We start from the raw sequence: 24,080 nt of genomic DNA on the forward strand, positions 1-24,080 counted from the left end.
CAAAATCTACCATTAATATTGCTATTTATAGAAATAGAGGCTACTAAGATTATTATTATTGACAACAAATTACATAAATATTAACTAAAATATGCAGGATCACTTCAACCACTTAAAAACTTTTGGCCTTGCTGTTTAAAGAATTTAGTCAGTTAGACTTTTACATCCAATCAGAATGAAATTAAACAAAATATATCAATGAATACAAAAACAAAAATATAATGAAATTTCACACACAAAAAAATAGATACCGACAATGAAAATATTATGTTTCTTAAGACGGTATAAAACAGTATATGTATCAATGTGGTATTTTTTCTCGTACCTGCTCTAGCAGTACGTCCAACTCTATGTACATAGTCCTTTGGTCTGTTTGGTACGTTATGGTTAATAATCAAATCTACAGTGGGAATGTCCAATCCTCTGAAAAACACAATGTTTAATATAAAAATGGAAAAATGATGTGTGTGTAATTCCAAAACACATTTTTTTTAATTCAAATACTGTTAATTCAGAAATATTTGCAATGTTTCTCAACTCGCAAAAATTAAAATCACATTCAAGTCTAAAATGACAAAAAAACTCAATAATAAATGCACAATAATAAATTTCAAACTTTACTGTTGTATATCTCTCAGTATAATATTCATATTTTAATCTCTTATTAACATTTATTTCCAAGTCTGTTTTCTGCTGATCCCTCGGGAAAATGGCTGTGTTTACACCATAAATTTGTGCATCTGAAAAAATTAAGGTACATAAAATTCAAAGGCATTCTAGTTTCAGAAACATACAATTCTTAAAATCGATATTTTCATTCCAGTACCGAAGTACTGGCGACTAGGTTGGTGATAATCACTAGGACTAACAGTCCACCAGCAGAGGTATTGACTCAGCAGTAGTAATAAAATTTACAGTACAGTACAAATGTTTTGGTATAAAGCCAAGTTCACACAAGCACAAATAAACTCTCCAATGGCTTTTTTAATGAAAGTTGCCACATACCTACTGGCCACATCAGTGGCAATCAATACACTGACTTGACTTGATTTAAACTTAGCAAGGGAGGCTAATCTTTCCTTTTGTCTGATCATTGAGTGTAACACCACACACTGCATGCCAAGCTCTGATAAAATTATCCCAAGAATCTGTGTGTATCTGAAAGAAATCAAGTTTTTACTAATATTATTTTTTCTAACAAATAGATCATGTAAAACAATTTGCCATTTACAATAAAAAGCTCCCTGGGGATTTTTTTCTAAAGTATTTATCTAAATCTTATATCCTATGACTATACAATAAAACTCTGGAAGTTCCACAAATGGTGTGATATTATTTCTCCAATGATTTATGAACATTAAAATTGCACATTGTTCTTTATAAGATAAAAAAAAAAACATTTTTAAAATGGTATTTATTACTGATACCCCTTGACATAGATGTAGATATGCTGTGAACTATGACTGTTCTTATACTAACATAATATACATTTTCCTTTGAGTTATATATATTTTATCTTAAAACCTTGAATGTAAATCCTCAAGAACTAATTATGTTTTCAAAACTGATACCACCAAAAAAACATTTCTTCCATAGAATCAACAACTAAAATGGTGCCATGTGGTTATTTTTCATTTAAATTTACGGCTTCAACAAATGAAATACAAGAAATAAGCAGTCAAATTGACAGCAAACATGGTTTTCTGTATTTTGAAGGTAAGCATTGTTTAATAAAGGCAGCTAGTATACATGTAATTGATGTATTCCAATGAATGGCACTCTTGGGCATGTTTGAACTGACAAGTTCTGCACCTATTTTCTGATCTGTCAAGTTCTGAAGGACCATAACTTCTGAACAGCAAAAGTGAAAAATGTAAATATCAAACTTGACCTCTATTTTGGTTTAAAATTATTAATTTGAAAACCTTTGGTAAAAGGGTACACAAGTAATTGAATGGAAAACATAGTGTGCCATTTTCAATCTATCAGGGACCATTACTATGAAGAGTAAAAGTGAAATTTCTCAATATTGTTTTTCTTACTTGCAAGTATTGGTGAATATAATAACAGAACTTTTCTTGTTTTTCTCTAAATATTTGTCGAGTGTATGAACAAGATAGGCATCCTTCACATCTGCAGGCATCAGGATGTAATACTGCTCTAACGATTCAACAGTTGATTCTCTGAAAATAATGTGAAGACTTTCAATATAAATATCTTTTTTTTAAAATACTTGCTCCATTAATGAATCCATAATATTTCCAGATTCAAAAAGAATCAATTTAGTTGACAGGGTGATGTATTACTCTGTATTTCAGATTTATCAATCCTTATAGATTAGTAAATAATGGCCAATGTACACAGGCAAAATTGCAACGCATGTAAACGCATGTTTACCAGGAATTTACCGTACGTTTCTAAACATGTCAGAAACGCATGTTTGGAGCACCGTACGTTAAATGCATGTTTAGAGAACGTATTGTTTACATGCGTTTATGGGAACATGCGTTTGAAAACACATGGTTAACGCATGTTTATATGTGAAACATGCGTTTGAAGACACATGGTAAACGCATGTTCATGGTAACCGTATGTTTGAGAACATATGGTAAACATATTCATAAACCGTATGGTAAACATATGTTTGGATGATGGTTGCTTTACTTCCAGTTGCAGGTCAGATGCATATTCAGGCTATGAGATCATGATAATCAGAAATGAGATCTAACCCTAATTTGTATAAAACTGACACCCTAACTCACAAAGTAACAGTTTACAGAAAGATATGTCACACTACCTGGACACAAAATTCTGACTATGTGTTGATTCAGTCTTTGTTTTTACTTCTTACTGCTTTTTGCCTAGCAAAGCAGCTTATACCAGTTTTCAAGTCTTTGCATTGACTCGGTCCCTGTTTTAACCTTTAATAACCTCCTGCACTCAAGGCAAGCACTTTCAGACTAACTGAGGTGTTCTAATAACATGTAGGATATATGAACAAAACATGTCATGATTATCACTGAACTAGTATTGTTTTGGGGCCCGCTGAAGGACGCCTCCAGTGTGGGAATTTTTCGCTACATTGAAGACCTGTTGGTGACATTCTGCTGTTGTTTTTTCTATGGTCGGATGGTTGTCACTTTGACACATTCCCCAATTTCATTCTCATTTTTATCATGATGTGAATTATGCTTTTGAAATAAAACTTTCATGGTATCAATTATGTATTGCATCATATGGGCATTTCGTCTGAATACAGATGTTTCAATCAATAAAGAATCTACAGCTATACAGTTTGCACTTTGACATGGTTTTTTTTTTAGAATTTTTAAGAGCGATTACAAATTGTATCATTAAGATGAGAACCCCTTAACCATCCCATCAGCTTAAGATTAAACCAATTTCTATACATGCATGTTTCCTTCAAATGGCATGATTGATAATAAATTCTCATCTTTGGTTACAGAATATATTTTTAAAATTTGTTAATAGTATAATAAAATGTAACACAAGTTAAAGTCTATTTCTTCCTCTTTTTTTTTCTTCTTTAAACAGTTTCTTTCCATCGCAGATTCTGAAATAAAGCAAGATGCAAACTTTATTATAACAAACAACTAACTATCAATTTACCTTGATTTTAAAACAAGCAAAATAATCAAATTAAGGTTAATATTATTATTACTTACAGTGATACATGTACATCTGTATATTTACAAGCATTCTGTCAGTGTTGCATTGCAATATAGTCCCCTACCAGTTAAATTTCATTGTATTGGAACAAATTTCTAACTTTATCTATAACTTGTCATGGTGTAAACTATATAACAAATATCAAATCAATATCTTCAAGCATGATTAAACAAGAATGTGTCCAAAGTACACGGATGACGCACTCGCACTATCATTTCCCATGTTCAATGGACCGTGAAATTGAAAAAAAAATCTAATTTGGCATTAAAATTAGAAAGATCATACCATATGGGAACATGTGTACTAAGTTTCATGTTGATTGGACTTCAACTTCATTAAAAACTACCTTAACCAAAAACTTTAACCTGAAACTGACACTTTCATTTTCTATGTTCAGTGGACCGTGAAATTGGGGTCAAAAGTCTAATTTGACTTTAAAATAAGAAAGATCATATCATAATGAACATGTGTACTAAGTTTCAAGTTGATTGGACTTAGCTTAATCAAAAACTACCTTGACCAAAAACTTTAACCTCAAGCGGGACAGACGGACGAACGGACGCACAGGCCAGAAAACATAATGTCCCTCTACTATCGTAGGTGGAGCATAATATCGTAGGTGGGGCATAAAAAAGTGTAGAAAATTAATTATTTCAGTGAATTTTGTAAGACCAAGGACTATTATTGATGCCCAAAATCATCAGACCATAACAAAATTTAAACTGGATCTATAACATGTCATGATTAAACAATATCATATCAATATCTTCAAGGATGAAGAAACAAGAATGTGTCCATAAACTAGTTCATGGATGCCCCTCGCACTATCATTTTCTATGTTCAGTGGACCATGAAATTGGGAACAAAACTCTTATTTGGCATTAAATTAAGACAGATAATATCATTGGTCTTCAACTTCATCAATAACTACCTTGACCAAAAATTTCAACCTGAAGAAAGACAAACTGAGAAACCGACGAACAAACCGAAAAACAAAATGCAGATAAATGGGGTATAAAAAAGTGTGGAAAACTGGATGGACAGACCATAGGAAGGGAACTAAAAACCATTGAAAATCACATAATATCAGAATACATATTTAAACAGATATCCTTTTCCTTCTCAAATAACTCATTATAACTAATAAAGGAAACAATTTTGTTTTCATCCTCAACTGTCACCTTTCTTTAGTTTTAATTGTTTGATATACTATACATGTCATTTTTAAAGCATATAGGTACACATGTTTATGTGTTTTGTCTAACTAATATAAACCCCCTCATAATCATGATAATCCAAATTACAAAATAATTATGTTTTAAATTTTATTATTTTTTTGTTGTTGAGGACAAAGAAATTCAAAAGTAATCACCTCAAAAACTAACAACACCTTTGAATAGACTTATTAAGAAGGGCTATAGTTACGATACTGTGGTCAGGTCATTAAAGATTGCATATTTTGGCGTTAATATTGATTCACTTATAGGGTCTTTGCATCTGAACTAAACACATTTATTCAAAAACCAGTTGTTGGCATGACACAGGTTATGTTCTTCTCATATATGTTATGATGGTATGATACTAAACCCCTAACGGGAAGGATTGTGACTGATGTTCATATGATGAAATCATAATCTTTCAGTCATTTTAATTGAAGTCTGGAGCTGGCATGTCAGTTAACTGCTAGTAGTCTGTTGTTATTTATGTATTATTGTCATTTTGTTTATTTTCTTTGGTTACATCTTATGACATTAGACTCGGACTTCTCTAGAACTGAATTTTAATGTGCGTATTGTTATGCGTTTACTTTTCTACATTGGCTAGAGGTATATATAGGGGGAGGGTTGAGATCTCACAAACATGTTTAACCCCGCCACATTTTTGCGTTTGTCCCAAGTCAGGAGCTTCTGGCCTTTGTTAGTCTTGTATTATTTTAATTTTAGTTTCTTGTGTACAATTTGGAAATTAAAGAACCTTAGTGAGCACGCTCACATACCCCACGTCCCCACATTGTCATTGGAGAAATTAAATAAGTATAAGAAAAAAAAAATATATAAGAAAAAATATTGAATAATAATTTCCTGTCAATATACATAGTATGTCCTTATTATCTACAAAATTTCATGAAATTCTGTTGTGTGTTATCAGAGGAGTTGAGATGAAAAACTGTTGCAGAAGTACATTGAAGCAAATAAGTTCAAAGGGGCATAACTCTTAGAAAAATAATTGAACCGTAATTTCCTATTGATATGCACATCTACATAGTATGTCCTTATTATCTACAAAGTTTCATGAAATTCTGTTGTGTGGTTTGAGAGTAGTTGCGATGACAAGAAACAGGACTGACGGACGGACGGAGTGACGGACTGACGAACGGACGGGTCAAAAACATTATACCCTCCGCAACTTCGTTGCGTGGGGTATAATCAGTATGGTGTTCATTATCACTGAACTAGTATATATTTGTTTATTTTGATTAAGCTGAAGTGCGATGCTGGCATTGTGACACTTTCTTATTGATAGCTTTACTGAATTTCTATGTTGGTAATGTTGAATTGATGGATTTGTTTATCATATTTTCTATGTTATTTTTTAATGTTTACATGTCAATTTGGTCAAGGAAAATCCTGTTTACCACCCACTTCATTTGGCCAAAGAACACAGTTATTTCGTAGTGCATTTCTTTTAGACAATAAATTCAAATTAAAAAAATTGCACCTGTTATTTCTCAAAAAGATTTTTACAGTGTAGTGTACTACCAGTGAGACAAATAATATCAAAATTATAGAAACTTCTACCAGCTCAAACTCAAAATATTGACAATTCTGTGTTGAGTAGTGTAAAATTCAGATTGACAGCTTCAGACGTGATAAATTTTGACCTTTTTGAACTGGAACAAATCACCAAAGATTCAGCACCCAAATTTTTTTAACATGCAGGGCTTTCCATTGAAGCCGGTAGCCGGCGGAAATCCGCCGTTTGCGGTGGCTTCAAGTGCCGGCTACTTCACTGACAAAAATATAAATTCAAAAAGAAAATAATATCTTTTTCAAATGTTTACAGGCAGCCGAGAGACGTATTTTTCGCAAAGTCGCGGTCACGATAAACAAGGATGAAAAGTCAGTGTTTACCTTGGGCTAAATATAGTTCACATGAATTCAGGTCACTGATTGGTTGTCTATTTAAAGTCAGAATGCATCGTTTCTTTTCAAAGATAACAAGAGAGACGTTCCGGTGGTCATTGAATGATAACAATAGAGACGTTCCGAGGGTCATTACCTCTTTGGCTTTTTTTACTTTTAAAACGTGAAGACAATCAGATAAGATGACAATCTTATGTTATGGAATAATATCAGTCAAATTAAAGAAAGTGTAGTAGATCATATTGTTCAGAATCTGGAAAACAGTATCTTTTGAAGTTCATTTTTCAAAGCCCACGTGGTGTTCAGAGAATCAAGGTCAAAAACGAAAGTAGAATATTGTCGACTCGACCTCAAATAAATAACATTTCCAAATGATTTATGTATCCGACTTATTGAACAGTTTACAAAAAAGAGAAAATCAGAGGATATATCAATTATCTGTCAATGCTTGAAAAATAATTGTATAATTTTAGTTACGCGTACCAGTCTTTAGAGAGAAAAGGGGGGTCATTTGTTTACAAATGCACGTGGTTCTGCAAAATAAATCGATCAAAATTTTTAACAAACCGGATTATTATATAAATAAATCTCTTTTAAAAGTAAATGAATTTTAAGCATAAATAAATGAAAATAAAAAACTATAACATAAAAAAATTAAAATTTCTTCGAGATTTTTTTTTTTTTTCTTTAATTTCATACATAAAAAATGGTCATTTGAAAGATGAAATTAGGTGCCAGGAGATTGCGAGAATGCAGGATTTTGCTCTATTTATGGCAGAGCTTCTGGGGGCCTTAAGCGGCCCCCAGACCCCCTGCCGTAAGGCACCAAGCTTATAGCTTGGTGGACGTCCGGCATCGCCGAACGCATGTTACAGCCGCCTATAATTTCAATTCAGCCTTCTACTTCAATTTCAATGGAAAGCCCTGAACATGATATTACATCCCCCTACTTAATATGCATGCATTTAATATCAAGAAATAAATTGGGAAAGTGTATCAAATAAAACATGCAAGTTATACACTGTTTACACTAGGGACTACATGTATATTCCTAAACAACGAAAACCAAAGGACGATAACTGTGTCCTTGGACCATTTAGTGGTGATATAATTTGATTGGTTGAGGTCACAACTTAATAAAACATTTAGAAATATATATATTCTTTATATCATAATACCTCATCTTTACTTGCTCATGCTGGTGTCCATGTACTGTCTCTGTAATATTTTCCCCTTTTCTTTATCACTATTATGTATGTTTTTGTGGAGAAATGACCTCTGAAATTAAAACAATTAAAACATTGATTTTATTATAATTGACTGATTTAAGGATTATGTACCCATCTTATGTCCCTATGATTAGTAAAAAATCACCCGTCATTTTAAGTGATTATTTCATAGTCAACTTTTAAAACTACACAAAAAGTTATATCAAGAGAAATATATTGACTGTGGACAAGGCCAAAGTTTATGTGCTTCTCTTGGTTAATATATAATCTCCATGGAAATGAGAAGTACATATCTTACTTCAACCAATAATAAGTATTATTGACAAGTTTATGGTAAGTTATTTCTTGGTTTCTTTTAAACTGACCTACATGTAATTATAATCATGAATTTTAACAAATCTTAAAAAATTTCTCCTATGTCAACAAGAGTGCACACGCTGAAATGTCTCGCATTCTTTACTAATCATTGACATGATTGATATTATGTTGATAGTCCTAAGTATAAAACTTTATTAAAAGCTGTCACATAAACTTAACATTAACACGTTTGAGTTGTTGCCTCTTTGACACATTACCTATTTCCGAACTCAATTTTATTATTCAATTTAAAATTTCTCTCAATCTATACTGTTTTAAAGTTTTTTAAATACAGATACATGCATGTGTAATAGACAAAAACCAAAACAAAGGTCAAAATTGTCATTTAAGGGCTACAAATCCTATTAGAAGTTGTCTGACAGTTCTGCCTCTATCAGATTTTCTTTGTTATAAAGGTTTTTAAAATAGTTGACAAATCTTGCATTTCACACTAATGTTCTATTTTTATGCATGTCATCCGACAATTTTTTTTTCACCCTTTCCTCCATGGATTTTTTTTTTACATAGTACTTGATTGCATAGGATTTTTTCATTAAAAAAAATTATCAGGTTTAAAGTATTACATGTATTAATGCATTGCCAAAAGAAATATTTCATCAATAAAATTCCAGTAAGACATTTTCATGAATATCCTTTTTATATAAAATGCAATTTTTTTAAAGTCTGATAAAGTTTTTTCGTAGGCGTCATTATGGAGTAAAGGGTGGTTGCGTCAAAAGGTGTCATTATGGAGGAAAGCAAAGAATGAAAGATACCCTAATGATGATTGTGACCAAGTTTAGTTGAATATGGCTTATTACATCATGTACATTGTAGTAGTTCCAGAGAAGATTTTCGTAGAAAATAATAAAAAGACACCAAGTAGAAAGAAAAGGCAATTTGGCCCTTCTGGCTAGTTTAGCTAAAAAGAACCAGTAAAGTAGAGTTAAGAGAGCTTCCAATGCAATTTTAAATAAAATTGACCAATTTAAATTAATAGTTTGTCACTGCTAAAATAGTTAATTTTCGAACTAAAATTTTCAAAGTAACTAAAGAATAAAAATTGTCACCTCTATGACCTCAACATTTACTTGTACATTGTACATGTAAGTCTGAAAACAAAAACAAAAATTTAAACAAAGGCATAACTTTCATGACATACCTCTCATCACACAATTGCAATGTTTCATTGGCCGCTGCTCCTTATTTGCACATGAATCAATACAGCACTTTTGAAATCCACTACTAGTCTATATATAAATATAGAAAACATTGCCTCTAGTGACTTCTGTTTTGTTGATTATCTTCTCCTACTTCTTTTAGTACATGTACTTTCATTAAAAAAGCTAAAAGAAAAATGTTTAATTGCATAAACATGATAAAAGGAAGTTATGATACATGTAACTTGCAAAATTGCCTTACTTTGACATTTCAAAATAAGACCAACAGATTTGCCCTAAAAAAATATGACTTTACAAAAAGCATTTCATTATTTTAATGTTCTTACGCATCATATCAAATCACTATGATCAATACGATAGTTTTATGAAAGAAAGTGGTTATATTGCATCTCTGATTTTGTTATGATTAATAAATAAATTAATGCCAATCTTTGGGCAAAAAACATGATATTAATTAAGGAATTTGAAATTTGAAGTTATACAAAGATGTTAAATTTGGTCAATGAAAATCATACATTGACCTATGGATATTTGTTTTTTGTGTTATATGTACATATGTATAGGAAGATGTAGTATAAGTGCCAATGAGACAACTCTCCATCCAAGTAACAATTTATAAAAGTAAACCATTATAGGTCAAGGTGCGGCCTTCAACATAGAGCCTTGGCTCACACCAGACAGCAAGTATATATGTATCACGATTTTGTGCTGTATTCGTGTCAGTTCTGACTTTATTACACCTATAGATAATAAAATTGAGAATGGAATTGGGAATATCTATACATTAAATGATTTCATGTCTATCAAACAATCTAATGCCCAATTTTTTTTAGAATTACAGCCACACGATTAATGATCTGCCTTTCCAAAATGAAAATGACATGAAAAAAATAGTATAATAACATAATAACATAGCATCCCCCCTTTATAAAGTGACTTGTATATATTTATTTCTTACACCGTAAAAATTCTTTTGTGTCTTGCTTTCAATATTCAAGATTCAATATTTTATTTTAGTCTCACCACATACATTTTGTACAATAACATTCATTACACAATAAAATATTCATACAGGTACATAAAACATACATGTATAAGAACAAACTTTAAATTCACATTGTATGTGCCAATCTTAAAAGATTTATGAGATAAAATTGAGAATGGAAATGGGGAATGTATCAAAGAGACAACAACCCGAGTCGACCATAGAAAAAACAACAGCAGAAGGTCACCAACAGGTCTTCAATGTAACGAGAAATTCCCGCACCAGGAGGTGTCCTTCAGCTGGCCCCTAAACAAAGAGACTGTATAATCAATACTACTAAAAAACAATAAGATATTGTACATATTATATATAATATATATTTGCTTATGAATATCATTAAAATACAGCATAATCAATTATATAAAAAACCATTTCCTTCTGAGTAAAATGCTACATGTATAGCAGGTTCTGGCGACTTTCAAAAACTTTATCATTATTGAATAAAACGAGAGGTATTTGCAGAAAAATACCAGTCTTGAGAATGAATTTCCCTCGCCTTAGAGCTCATGAAATTAAACATTCTCTCGACTGGTATTTTTCACAAATACCCCTCCTTAACATGATATGCATGTATCTGTTTAATATTAACTATTGATTTTAACATAAAAATCTAAAAGTTGATTAAATTATAAGTAATTTAATTTGTTTTATAGTTTTATTGTATATATATCACAGTTTTTCTTAGTGGTCAATGGTTTTCAGGGTGTTTGGTGGTGTTTTTGGTGTTGAAAAGACACACCCCTTTGGATTTCATGTTTTTATGCTCGGGATTTCGAAATCAGGACCACTCCAACCCTCCTTCCCCCTAGAAGACAAATACTTTGTTTAAAAAAGACCCTGTTCTCACCAGAAGGTCTTGAAAAAGCGACCCTTTTTTTACAAGCAGGACATGAAAAGGGACCCTGTTCTAACCAGCAGGGCATGAAACAGCGACCCTATTTTTTGACACATTTGTACTATAAAAATTTAGTTAGTAATTTTAACACCCTTTTCCCAGATACAAACATACCAATGTTCATATGTCGGATAGTGTTGTATTATTATATTTTATGATATAAACTGAACATGCTCAATGAAACTAAAACTTGAAGTACATAAAGTATGGAAGATGTCTTTACAGAGTATGGACGATGAGTCCGAGATTACTCTGACGTCCAACGGCTGTTTTGCCAGACAAGCTGGGGCCGTCCAACGGCTGTTTTGCCAGACAAGCTGGGGTCGTGGGACGTCCCACAGCCCCATTCTTGTCTGGCCAAACAGCCGTGGGACGTCAGAGTAATCTCGGACTAATGGACGATGTTCATGGTTTGGCGGTATATGGCCGACACGGAGATAATTTAATGCTTACATCTTTCTGCTTATCCATTTAAAAATGTGAATGATAAATTTATTTTTACCTTTCCTTGGTGCTTTCCAAGTCACTCATCAAAACAAAAACACTTTCGTTGCGTTGACTTTCATTTCAATCGTTCCCCGGTTTCTTCCAGTTAATCTGCAAGTTATCTATTTCCATTTATTTGTTCATCGGTTTGACCATCAGTTTGAACAGAGTTGTTTATACTATATTTCTCTGACTGTTTCCATTCTTGCAGTTAGTTTTAAAAATTGAACCTCCATCGCCAGCTCGTGAGCGTCCATGTATTGCATCATAGTATACAAAATGGTAACGGTGAGAATTCCGGGTTTGCGTAATCTCGTACATTTACGTATATGAGGGTCTAAAAACCGTTTCGGGAGGAAAGAATAAAGAATGATGGACGAATTAAAGTGCAGAATAAAGAGAGAAAAAATAAAGAAAGGAAAGAGGAGAGTAAAAAAGCAAAAATAGAATAAAAAACAATTGAGAATCATGGGGTTCAACTTCTAAATTGTAAAGACTGAATGAATTTTGAGAAGTTATTGAAAGTAAAGGACAAATTATCAATGAAGAAACAGAGAAAATGTTAATGGTCTGAAAAAAAGTAATAAAGATATAAAGGACCCCATCCAGAACCTCACATTTATTTTTATTCAATTAGTTTGTTACATTTCTTTTTTTTTAAGTGGTAGTAGTTTGATAAAGTTGTAATAATTAGTGAGAGTGTTTGTTGTTTGAGTTGGGCGAGTTGTATAGAAAAGAGAAATTGAGAAGGAAGTTGATTCCCAAGAATTACAATTAGAGGGACACAATTTAGTGACTATTGTTTGTCATGATTTTAACATGATAAAATGCTTCTTAATTTCCACTAATTCTAATGAGCTTCATTGAACAAGACAGTAACTACCTCAAACAATCTGACACTGACTAAGGGAAGATCATATAACTTCAAAAGGGGGGTATGTTTTTTCATAAAAAATCTGACCCTCAATTTGATGAAAAAAATATATTCTGGTCTGTGAAGCAGATGACAAAAATATTATTCTGAATGCAGATTTCCCACGTACCTTATAAGTAGTGTTAAATTTTGACAAAATAATTTGATTGATAGCGTCGAAAAACTAAATAAATTTGTTCACATTTTGTGCAAAAAAAACTTCTGATTCAGAAAAATAGTCATACCCCCTTCTTTTTGAAGTTTGATGCTTTCCCTCTTAATATAAGTAATATAAAGTAATGTAAAATATGAAAACATATCTTTTTGAACATCAATATGTTGATAGGGTATCACTCAAAACATACGTTAACAACCTGTGTGTTTTCAAACATATGTTTACCAGGTGTTACTCAAAACATGCGTTTACCAGGTGTTTTGTCAAACATATGTAAACCACATGTTTTCAAACACATGTTTACCAGGTGTTTCTTAAAACATATGGTAAACATATGGTCAAACGTATGTTTCTGATGTGTTTTGTAAACATGTGTTTCACATGCGTTCATCAACGCATGTTTACCACATGTTTTTCAAACATATGGAAAACGCATGGTTTCAAACACATGTTTACCACCTGTTACTCAAAACACATGGTAAACATATGGTGAAACGCATGTTTACCATACGTTTTCAAAAACACCTGGTAAACATGCGTTGCAATTTTTCCTGTGTATATCTGATTTTATTTTTTCAGATTAAATTGCACAGCACTGAAAATTTGTCTAACCTTATTATACGGTGGATTCATTATTATTAGTGGGATGCCAATTTTTGTGGTTTTCGTTAGAACAGGTGAACCACAAATTTAAATATTCAACGACTCAAAAATTTGCTATTAGGTTGTATAGACTTTGACAAAACTGTGAAATCAAATGTCCAAGAAAATGCAACATTTCCACAATCCGCAAAAAATTATACCCATGAAAATAAAGGAATTCACAATACATGAGGTTCTTTTTAATATGGGATTAGAAATGGCTTAATCTCACTTATACAACAGCCCTTGTGGATATTACAATTTTCCACCTGGGCACAGGTGGGCTGTTCACTTTCAACAAAAGAAATTTAATGGGTGTGCAGAGTGGACAAGCTAGAAATATTTGCCCACTCTGTGCTATCTCTTATTGTGGGCAGTGGACAAGCTAGAAATGTTGCCCACTCTGTGCCAACTCCTATTGTGGGCAGGTTGATAAAGCTTAACCCACCTGAGCTGGAGTATAATTTGCCAACTTTTACTTACTGAGATATTTGCTGCCAGAAGAAAGGTTTTGTCATGGCTAAATCTTGCATGTCTTCCAAGTTTTTTGTCATTGTAGCACTAAAAAGTAATGTTTGTCTCCTCTTTGGTAAAACTTCAAATATGACCTCCAGCTGTTCACCAAAATCATCTTCTATCAATCTGTCTGCTTCATCCAGTACCTTAATAAAACAATAATTACTTTTAATAATCATACACTCTCCTAGATAAACTGGAATATCTTTCTATTTGAATTTATGCAGGTCAAGGTAATCTATTCCTGCTAGAATAGATTTCATTTAACATCAAAATCACTACCAGTAGATGTATTTTGTGTACAGTTTAGAGTCTAACCATATTAAAAGTATTTTATGTATGTTCTAGTGTTGAACCATGCATTTGTTTCCTCTTTCTTTATTAGTGTGATCGGTGAATAGAAGTGTCTAAAATCTAGATGTGTCATCTCAATCTAATGTGCTTCAGCAGAATCTCCAAAAGCTATAAACAATCGTATGTATAAAGAAAGCTGTGAATTTGAATGTTATTTTAAAAATTTAGATGATAGAAATATTATTATATTATGTAGATTGAGAACATTGAGACTGGTAGATGGCAAAATGTTGCAAGAGAAAATAGAAAATGCTTACTTTGTAATTCTGGCGACATCAGAGATGAATTTCATTATATTTTATGTGTTCTGTACTCAATGATGATCGTAAACAGTTTTTGAGAAAAAGATATAGAAATCAACCAAATTCATTGAAATTTAATGAACTGATGAATAGTATAAATCTTTCTGATCTTAACAACTTATGCAAAGGAGTATGTTCAGTAAGACCCCTTTTTGGCCAAAATCGGTCCTTACCGGACCTACTCCTTTATAAGACTAATAAATATGCATTTAGGATCTCCTGGGTAATTTATCATAAATCATGCACTTGATATCATTAAGTTTAATATGTATACCGTAATATATGATATGTGCCTCCCTCTTGCTTTCGTATAATTTTTGTATGTCTGTACATATACATGATGTAATTAAATTGTATGTATCTCTATACCATTGTAATTTGGTTTGTTGAGAAATAAAGATATATTGTGCATATTATAAGGTAAAGTAACAATATTTACATACTAATTTTGACCGATAATTTTACAAAAACTTTATACATGAAACATATCATGTGTTTATTTACCAGAAATTTGATCTTCTTCAAACTAAATGTATCACAGCTTTGCAAATGATCTGCCAATCTGCCTGGTGTTGAAATGACAATGTGTGGTTTTACTGATAAATCTATTCCTTGCTTCATCATATCTGAAATTAAAGTTTAACATGACATTTGTACATTTTTTTTAAAACTTTTGAAAACCACAATCTTAGAAATTGATTTATAAGTCTTAAGGGGGTTCGCGGGTCTAAATCATTTATATAAGATTTCTCTATATTTTTCTATAAATGAACTTTATCTTATAGTTAATAGAAAAATAAAATAAAAAAGTGGGGTCACCGTTCATTTGCGCTCACAATCTGCCTTCGAAAGAAGCATACATTTTTGTAAAAGTGTACTTTTTCTGTTGAAGTAATAGGAGAAATAAAGGTAATATCGAAAAAAAGAGAAAGAAATTTATTACAGAAATCGCTCAAATTTTACAATAATTTAGTTTAAGTACAGCTTATATGGAAATTACATTAAAAAATATAGGTCACCGATGAGTTAAAAAAGATATTTCAATTTTAAAGCCAAAAAATGGCATTTTCCCACCAAAGGGAGATAATTTGGAACTTTTTCAATGATGTATACATTTTAAAAGTCATCTAGGGCCAACACGAATTGTTTGTTTTGAATGATTTTTGTACCATATAATAAGTAACAACTACAAAAGGTAACAAGTAAAATTTGAAATGAAAAACAAATGTTTATTTTTTTTCTGAAATTTTTATACCCTCGAGCCTCCTTAAACAGACAAAGATAAAAGCAACAAAAAGTATAATTTGAGGTTTTTGAACAATACCTATAGCATTGGGGACCAAAGCTTATACTTGTATCAAATTATTCTGAAGAAATGATGATATCAAAGGCACAGCAAACGGAACTTTCAGCAAGATAGTAACAATCTTTTTTCTTTTATTACAAAATACTGTACATAGGAAGAAAAATATACTCAATTGGAAAAATAGTATTCTTTGATTCTATTTTTCAAAATTTGTGAACAAATCAATAACTCATGTAGTTTTGATTTTCTTACAACTAAATGTATCACAAGAAATATAAAAATATTGACTTTAAGTGTGTGGTTTTCATTGAAAATGAAATCAATAAAAATTTGTACAGTGATTGTTTATTAAAATATTGATGTCAGTAAATGCATGTACAATGAAGTCTAAATTAGTTTTTATACCTAATCCTCCAGTTATAACAGTGACTCTAACGCCTATTGGTTTCCCCAATACATTAAACTGTTCTGCTATCTGGAAGGCCAACTCTCTGGAATGTACAAATGTAACAAATGAATGTATTGTTTAAATCTAAACTTTTGAACAAGGACTGGGGAACACTCTATTTGATAAGGAGATGTTCATAACAAATTTAATCGACAATTACAGTATTTTTTTCTTCTCCCAGATTTTGTTCATACCTGTACATGTTGATATTGCAATTTTGGAAAAGGTAATTTAATAGGCCGTTTCAGAATCTAATGCATTGCCATTCTGGGGAATATTTAAAAAAGTGTACACCAAAATGTTGTGATTGGTTTAAAAAGTTCTTTTATAGCTGACTATGCTGTATGGGCTTTGCTCATAGTTGAAGACCGTAAGGTGACCTATAGTTGTTAATTTCTGTGTCCTTTTGGTTTCTTGTGGAAAGTTGTCTCATTGGCAATCATACCACATCTTCTTTTTTTTTATAAACAATGGAAATTGAGCCAATGAAGTAACATTATTTTGTTTTGATGTACAAAAAATGAGATTTCCCATAGTCCTACAGACTCTGAAAAGGGGAATTGCTAAAACAATATTAAATTTTAAACTATTTTCTAACAATTCATACAATTTTAATATCAACTCTAAAAAAAAAGTAAACTATATACCTAGTTGGTGTCAATACCAAAGCAAATATTCCATAAGGATCCTCGGACAGTTTCTGTAAGATTGGTAATGCAAATGCTGCTGTTTTACCACTTCCTGTCTTGGCACATCCTATACAGTCTCTACCTGTGGTATAAATATTGTATTAGTTAATAGATATAGGAAGATGTGTTATGAGTGCCAATGAGACAACGCTCCACAAGAGACCAAAAGGACACAGAAAAAAACAACTATAGGTTACCGTACGGTCTTCAACAATGAGACTTTGAGTAAAATATATATTGATCAGTCTAGTAAAATATATGAACTGATATTCCCTATATACAACTAAAATCCCTAACAACAGAACCAAAATCGGAAACGTTACGGCATTTCTGCGTCTTTTTTATCCATTTTGAAATTAATATGCTTAAATTAAAGAAAAATATTCATAGACTTCTTCCCCTTTCACAGGTAATGCCTGCCTCATATTACACTTCGTTCCCTTTCACAGGTAACACCTGCCTCATATTAGTAAAGAATGTAAAAAGGCCACACTGTCATGTACAATGTATACAGTGATCGGAAAGGACGTGCACCCTGCGCCTATGGACCAGAAATGGCGCACAGAGTGACAAATGTAAGCGCCCATGTGGCGGACGATATTTTTCACATCGTTTCTAAACGTTTAGATATCGTCAAATGGATTTCCGATCGTGTTCCGTGCCGCCATGTGTGTGTACACAACTGTATGATGTTCCTCCAATCATAGGAGCACCTATATATATGGGACGCCTCAGGTGTTTACCTATGGTAATAGAACCATTTGGTTTAACGTCTCCGGTGTTTTCCTATGGTAATATTAGAACAATGCGGTTTAACTGATAACCAAAAAAACGTAGTTACCCTTCATTCATGATATAACTTTTTATAAACAACTTTAAATTTGTGAAAATTTGGCTATTCCAGACGAGAATACGGCAATTATGTTATTTCTTTGAGGGATATTGCTTTAAACTAGATTGCAATAATTTGGGGTTTTATTCAACAGGAAACCTAATTTTTTGCCATCCCTTTCGACATCAATGGAATTTTGTATGAATATTTACCTACAGTCATGATGGTCAGAATATCGATCTTTTTATAATAATAATCTTTATTTGTCATATAAGTAACATTATACTTGTGACATAAACAAAAGTAACATCAACAATAAAATAACTGAGTTAAACACACACATATCTATATATATACAAGTAAAAGTAACTAAGAGTCCCCTGTCCTCAGCTCTAAAGACTGTTTTATAAAGGAACCTGTTTTTTTCACTTGGTTTATATTAGAAGGATTTAGTAGGACTACTAGTTTTTCAGTATCAGATAGATTTGAAAACATAGGATTATCTATTGCCATGTCATTAAAAAGTTTTATACGTAAAACATTATTAATTTGACAGTGGAGGAGAAAGTGATTTTCATCTTCTAAGGTTTTACAAGTTGGACATGTTCTATTGTCTCGAGGTATTTTTAGATATCTGCCCTTCTCAATGAGCAAATTATGGTCACTAATTCTAATTTTTGTAAATAAACGTCTAGTTTCAAAATTGTGATATTTTAGATAAAATTCTTGGTCTTGTTTGACTTTAATATTTTTGTAAAGAAAAAGTTTGTTATTTTCGTTGAAACTATTAATTTTATTTTCCAGTAGTTCTGAATAAAATTTACTTGTAATATTCTTAATCCAAGTCTTTAGTTTGTTAACTTGTTCCATATTTTGACAGGACATTACTTTTTGTATATCAATATTCATTTCTTGTGTTGAATCTTTTATAAAAGTGGACCAAGTATAAACTCCTTGTGAATCAAGGTGTTTACTTAATGTATAACTTTCTTTTAGCAATGGGTTTATGTTTTCAGTATTTAATCTAGCCCAATAAAGAATTGCTTGTGTCTTTATATATTTTTCTATTGGTTGTCTACCAAGTTCAGCTTTAACACCTAAATTAGCAGATGTTTTTTTTAGTACCTAAAATATATTTACAGAAATTAACATGAACCTTTTCGAAGGGAGTCTTATCCAAATATTGGAAATTATCTATATCTTTGTTTTGGGATTTTAATCTGCCTTTTGCTCTATAATAAGATTGATATGTATCCATGTATGATATTTCAGCATTATATGTTAAAATTGGTTTTATAAGAGAATCAAAAAGATTACAGGATACATTAACAGGAAAATTTCCCAAAAAGGCTGCATGTGTTTTTAATGAAAACAGAGCTTTCCTAGCTTTTTTGGCTAAATCTGTTAAACTTGCATTTAGATTTCCATTATTTTTTATCAGAGTGCCCAGAAATTTATACTCAGTAACGTTATCAATTTTTTCATTATTGAACCTTACAATGTATGGTTCCAGTTTTGTAGTTCTTTGTTCAATGATCATTGTTTTTGTTTTTTTAGTATTTAGACATAACTGCCATTTTTCACAGTAATTTGATAAGTTATTTAAGCTATTTTGAAGACCTTCTTTACTTTCGGATAAAATTATAAGGTCATCGGCAAACAAAAGACTTCCTATATCAGAATTTAATATTCTCAAGGGTTTTGAACCTTTATGGTCAAAATTTTCAACTATATCATTAATAAATAAATTGAAGAGTGTGGGACTAATACTGTCCCCTTGTTTCACTCCTCGGTCAATGGGAAAGAATCTAGAATGTTTATCATTATATTTTATAGATGCTTCAGTATGAATAAACTGTTGTTTTATTATTTCAAACATATGTTTCCCTACACCCATTTTAGCTAATTTATAAAGCATTCCAATTCTCCAAAGGGAATCAAAAGCCTTTTTAAGATCTACAAAACAGACATAAAGTTTTCTTTTATTTTTATGAATATATTTATTAATCAAAGTTTTAAGGATAAATACACTGTCTGCAGTTCTATGATTAACTCTAAATCCAAACTGGGCATTAGTTAATTTTTTTTCCATAGTTTTAATCATTCTTTGATTTAAGATACTACTAAATAATTTGGATATACAGTTGATTAAAGAAATTCCTCTGTAATTGCTTGGATTACATTTGTCACCAGATTTATGTACTAAAGTTATGTATGCAGAATTCCATGAAGTTGGATAGTGTCCTGTTTTTAACATAAGATTAAATAGTTTAGCATATGCTTTGGTAGTTACTGGACTACTAAATTTAATTACCTCGTTCAACACACTATCTGGACCGCTCGCTTTTCCATTTTTTAAGTTTTTTAAAATACATTTAATTTCAGAGCAAGTAATAGGCCTGTCTGTCTCCGGGTTAAAAGAAATAGTATCTTCAATATTTTTCAGCTTTTGCTCAATTTTGGTTTGAAAATCATTATTTATTTCTGAAAACTTTCCTTGATTTTGGAAATGTTTAATTGTGCTTTCACTGTCCTTTAACATTTCTTTTAAATCATCATCTCCATCTGTATTTTTGTTTTCTAGTGATTTTAGTATTTTCCGGTATTCCTGAGGATTTTTATTCATCGAATCTGAAAGTTTATCAAAGATTTTCTTTTTATATTCTATTTTTTTCTGTTTTGTTAACTTTCTAAATGATTTGAGTAAACAAAAATATTTATGTTTCAGTGAACAGTTAAAGGGATTTTGTCTTAATTCTTTTCCAACTGCATTTATTGACTTTTTATATTCATATACTTCATTATCTGACCATTTTTGTTTCTTTTTTTTGTTTCTTTTAAAGTTTGGTATACCTCTTACATGTCTAAGTGTACAAGTTTTTTCTGTTAAGTTGCATAAAATTAAATCAAGCTCACTAGCTGCCTGATCTATCCCATTTTGATTTTCACTATATTTCTTTGATTCAAAGTTTATAATTTCGTTTATAAAATTTTCAGAAGATAGGGTTTGAATTAATATATTTTTGGAGTTATCGTTCCACTTATAAGATTTCATTGTTTTCCATTTGTCTTCTGGAAACAGAGACTGTTTTTCACTTATATTACATTTAAGAAATATTTCAATTTGTGCATGATCTGAAAGGTAGTTGATTTCATTAGTTTTAAAGTATATTACTGAGGTCAGGAGACTCTTACTTACAATAGCATAATCTACTGTACTCAAGCCATTGGGCGTGAAACATGTAAAATATCCCAAAGAATCACCAATGTATCTGCCGTTAAGTATACGTAGTCTTGATGACAAGCATAATTCTAAAAGATTATTACCCTGTGCATTTAGTATTTTATCTTGGTTATTTCTTTTTAAAAATTGATCCACATCATAATTTTGAGGTAATATATTTTGAGAATGTATATTAAATAGATCTGGGTCATCATTTTCTATAAAATCTGGGTGACTGCTAGTGCGGGAGTTAAAATCTCCTATTAAGGCAATTTGTCCTTTGTTTGAATATGTACTTATTTCCTTTTCTAGCTGAGTATAGTCGTTTTCATAATGAGTGGAATTTACAGGGGGGATATAAACAGCACACAAGTATAAGTCATATGTAAGGCCAAAGAAATTTTTGTCTAATTTAAGCCATAGCCTGTTTTGTGAATTAGTACCTTCTTGAATATGGGAAATCCCTTTGGAGTATATTTTTTTTATAGTATACTAGTATCCCACCACTATGTCTTTTTGCTTTCTTCTTCTTTTTTCTTATTTTAGAAAAGGTATTAAAGCCAGGGATATTATATTCTTTACATTCTCCTTTCCAGGTTTCTAATAAGATATTTATGTCACTTTTTATACTGTTAAGAAAAAAATCATCATTTGATTTGTCACCAAGACCATGTATATTCCATGCAGATATAGTTAGTTGCTTAATTAATGAGTTCTGATTCATTATAAATACAATATGAAATATATGGCTGAAAACCAGCTTTAAAGCATAGTGATATATCTATAACATTATTATAATAATGTGTAAGTTTACATTTATAAACATATAGTAGTATCATACATCTGTTTGAAAGTATGCATTTAAAATAAAAAGGCCTTTAACTTATTTAAGCTAAGTACCATAAAAAGAGGGATAACTCTATCTAAATTTTCTTTACTCCAGATCTTTGAGAGAGATAAAGTTTTTTATTGTATTTCAGAAATAAAAAGATAAAAAATAAAAATCTCTATTTCTAATTGTGAATAAAGCATTATCTTTACTGGTTGTTATTACATATTAGAAAAGGGATTTATGGATGCATGAATATAATACACAATGATGTACAATATAACTAATATAATACAAAATTAGTACCACTTTACATGTTACATGGGAGAAAAATTTAAGATAAATATAAAGAAAATTTCTTGACAATAAAGTTTTACTATAGTATTTATTATACATGTACATGTATATTCTTATTATTATCAAAGTAAAATGTATATATAGAGAACTATGAATCTTTAACAAAATGTATATAGAAAACAATAAATCATTATTTCTTGTTTTTTGGGTTTTTTTTTTTTTTGAGAAGTTATACTTTGATAACATATCACTATATCTTGCTATCATGACTATATATGTCAAGATTTTACTGTTTTACAGTATTGCAAAAGTTATATTCTAGCTTATAATAATCTATCAATGAATAAAAAAAAAATCTATGAAAAATAAATGTGAATTGTTTTTTATTAACCTTCTCTATATTCCTGTATATTCTTGACCGGATGTACTAGCAGGCAGTCATGCTTTTTTTGCTCCTGCAAAAACTCAAATTATCAGGACTTAGGCTAGCATGTAAACTTACCAAATGGACTGAAGTCACAGATTCCAAGGATTTTATTTGAACGGTAAAATTTATATCTCTACAACTTTACAGATTTCTCAACATTAATGAAGAATATTTTTATCACTACAAGAGCATTGCTTACGTTGCTAACGTGGTCGGGTTGTTAGTGGCGATTGATTGTTCTCCATTGTTCTTTCAGCATTCAATTGCAAAAACAATATTTTTATTATATGTATTTTGAATCATAATGTCGGACTACAAAGAATTCGATACCAAAACTATATCTATATTGAACTCTGTACTTGCTGTCGTGGCTGACCTCCAGACACAATGCGGAAAGCTTGAGCGCGAAGTTACTAGGATATCGCAACTTGAGCGGAAATTAGATCTAATGGTAACACGAATAGAAAACGTAGAACAGAAGTGCGAAATTGTGTTTAACCGAAATAAAATGATCGAAGAAAAGGGAGAACAAATGGGTACAGTTGTGCATAAAATTATAGATCGCTGCAAAGAAAATATGTCTAAAATATCATTGTTAGAGGAAGCAGAAAATGTTAAAGAAAACACATTCGATATGAAATGCGTCAATGAGCGATTGATAAATATCGAAAGCGATGTCGATGAGTTACAATGGAGATCAATGACTAACAATATCGTAATATCCGGAATAAAACAGGAGCCAAATGAGGATACAGAAAACATTGTAAGAGATTTTATCCGCAAAAATCTGGGAATAGGGGAAAATGTCAATTTCGTTTCTGTGCATCGTTTTGGAAAACAAAGACAAAATATTCAAAGAATAATGACTAAATTTGTATCTTTGAAAGATAAACAATTAGTTATGAGGAACTGTCACAAATTAAAGGGACACTTATTTCTGTCAGAGAACAATTTCCGGTAAAAATCGAAAAGAAGAGGAAATCAAAGAGCTGAATAGCTCTGAGGGGAAAGACGGCCCTTGTTTCTATTTCATTTTTTTGGGGTGGGTTGGGTTGGGGGGGGGGTATTTTTTGATAGTCTTCATATAAAGAATGAAAAAAA

General features: G+C 31.2%; 1 protein-coding gene across 3 annotated transcripts in view; it reads right to left on the reverse strand.

Annotated features, from left to right (window-relative positions):
- The window catches only part of LOC139521665 (probable ATP-dependent RNA helicase DDX49), a 36,379-nt gene that overhangs the window by 8,336 nt on the left and 3,963 nt on the right, over positions 1–24,080 (reverse strand). For all 3 annotated transcript variants that reach the window (XR_011664044.1, XR_011664045.1, XM_071315166.1), the window contains exons 2-8: positions 17,330–17,453; positions 16,640–16,725; positions 15,433–15,554; positions 14,240–14,418; positions 2,043–2,183; positions 1,006–1,158; positions 326–423 (exon numbers count right to left, since the gene is read on the reverse strand). Coding sequence is in view for 1 of the 3 variants with exons in the window: in XM_071315166.1 (XP_071171267.1) it covers positions 326–423; positions 1,006–1,158; positions 2,043–2,183; positions 14,240–14,418; positions 15,433–15,554; positions 16,640–16,725; positions 17,330–17,453 (903 nt within the window). In the remaining 2 variants the exon portion in view is untranslated. The remainder of the gene's footprint in view (positions 1–325; positions 424–1,005; positions 1,159–2,042; positions 2,184–14,239; positions 14,419–15,432; positions 15,555–16,639; positions 16,726–17,329; positions 17,454–24,080) is intronic.

This window comes from Mytilus edulis, chromosome 4, assembly GCF_963676685.1.
Source record: "Mytilus edulis chromosome 4, xbMytEdul2.2, whole genome shotgun sequence".
NCBI lineage: Eukaryota > Metazoa > Mollusca > Bivalvia > Mytilida > Mytilidae > Mytilus > Mytilus edulis.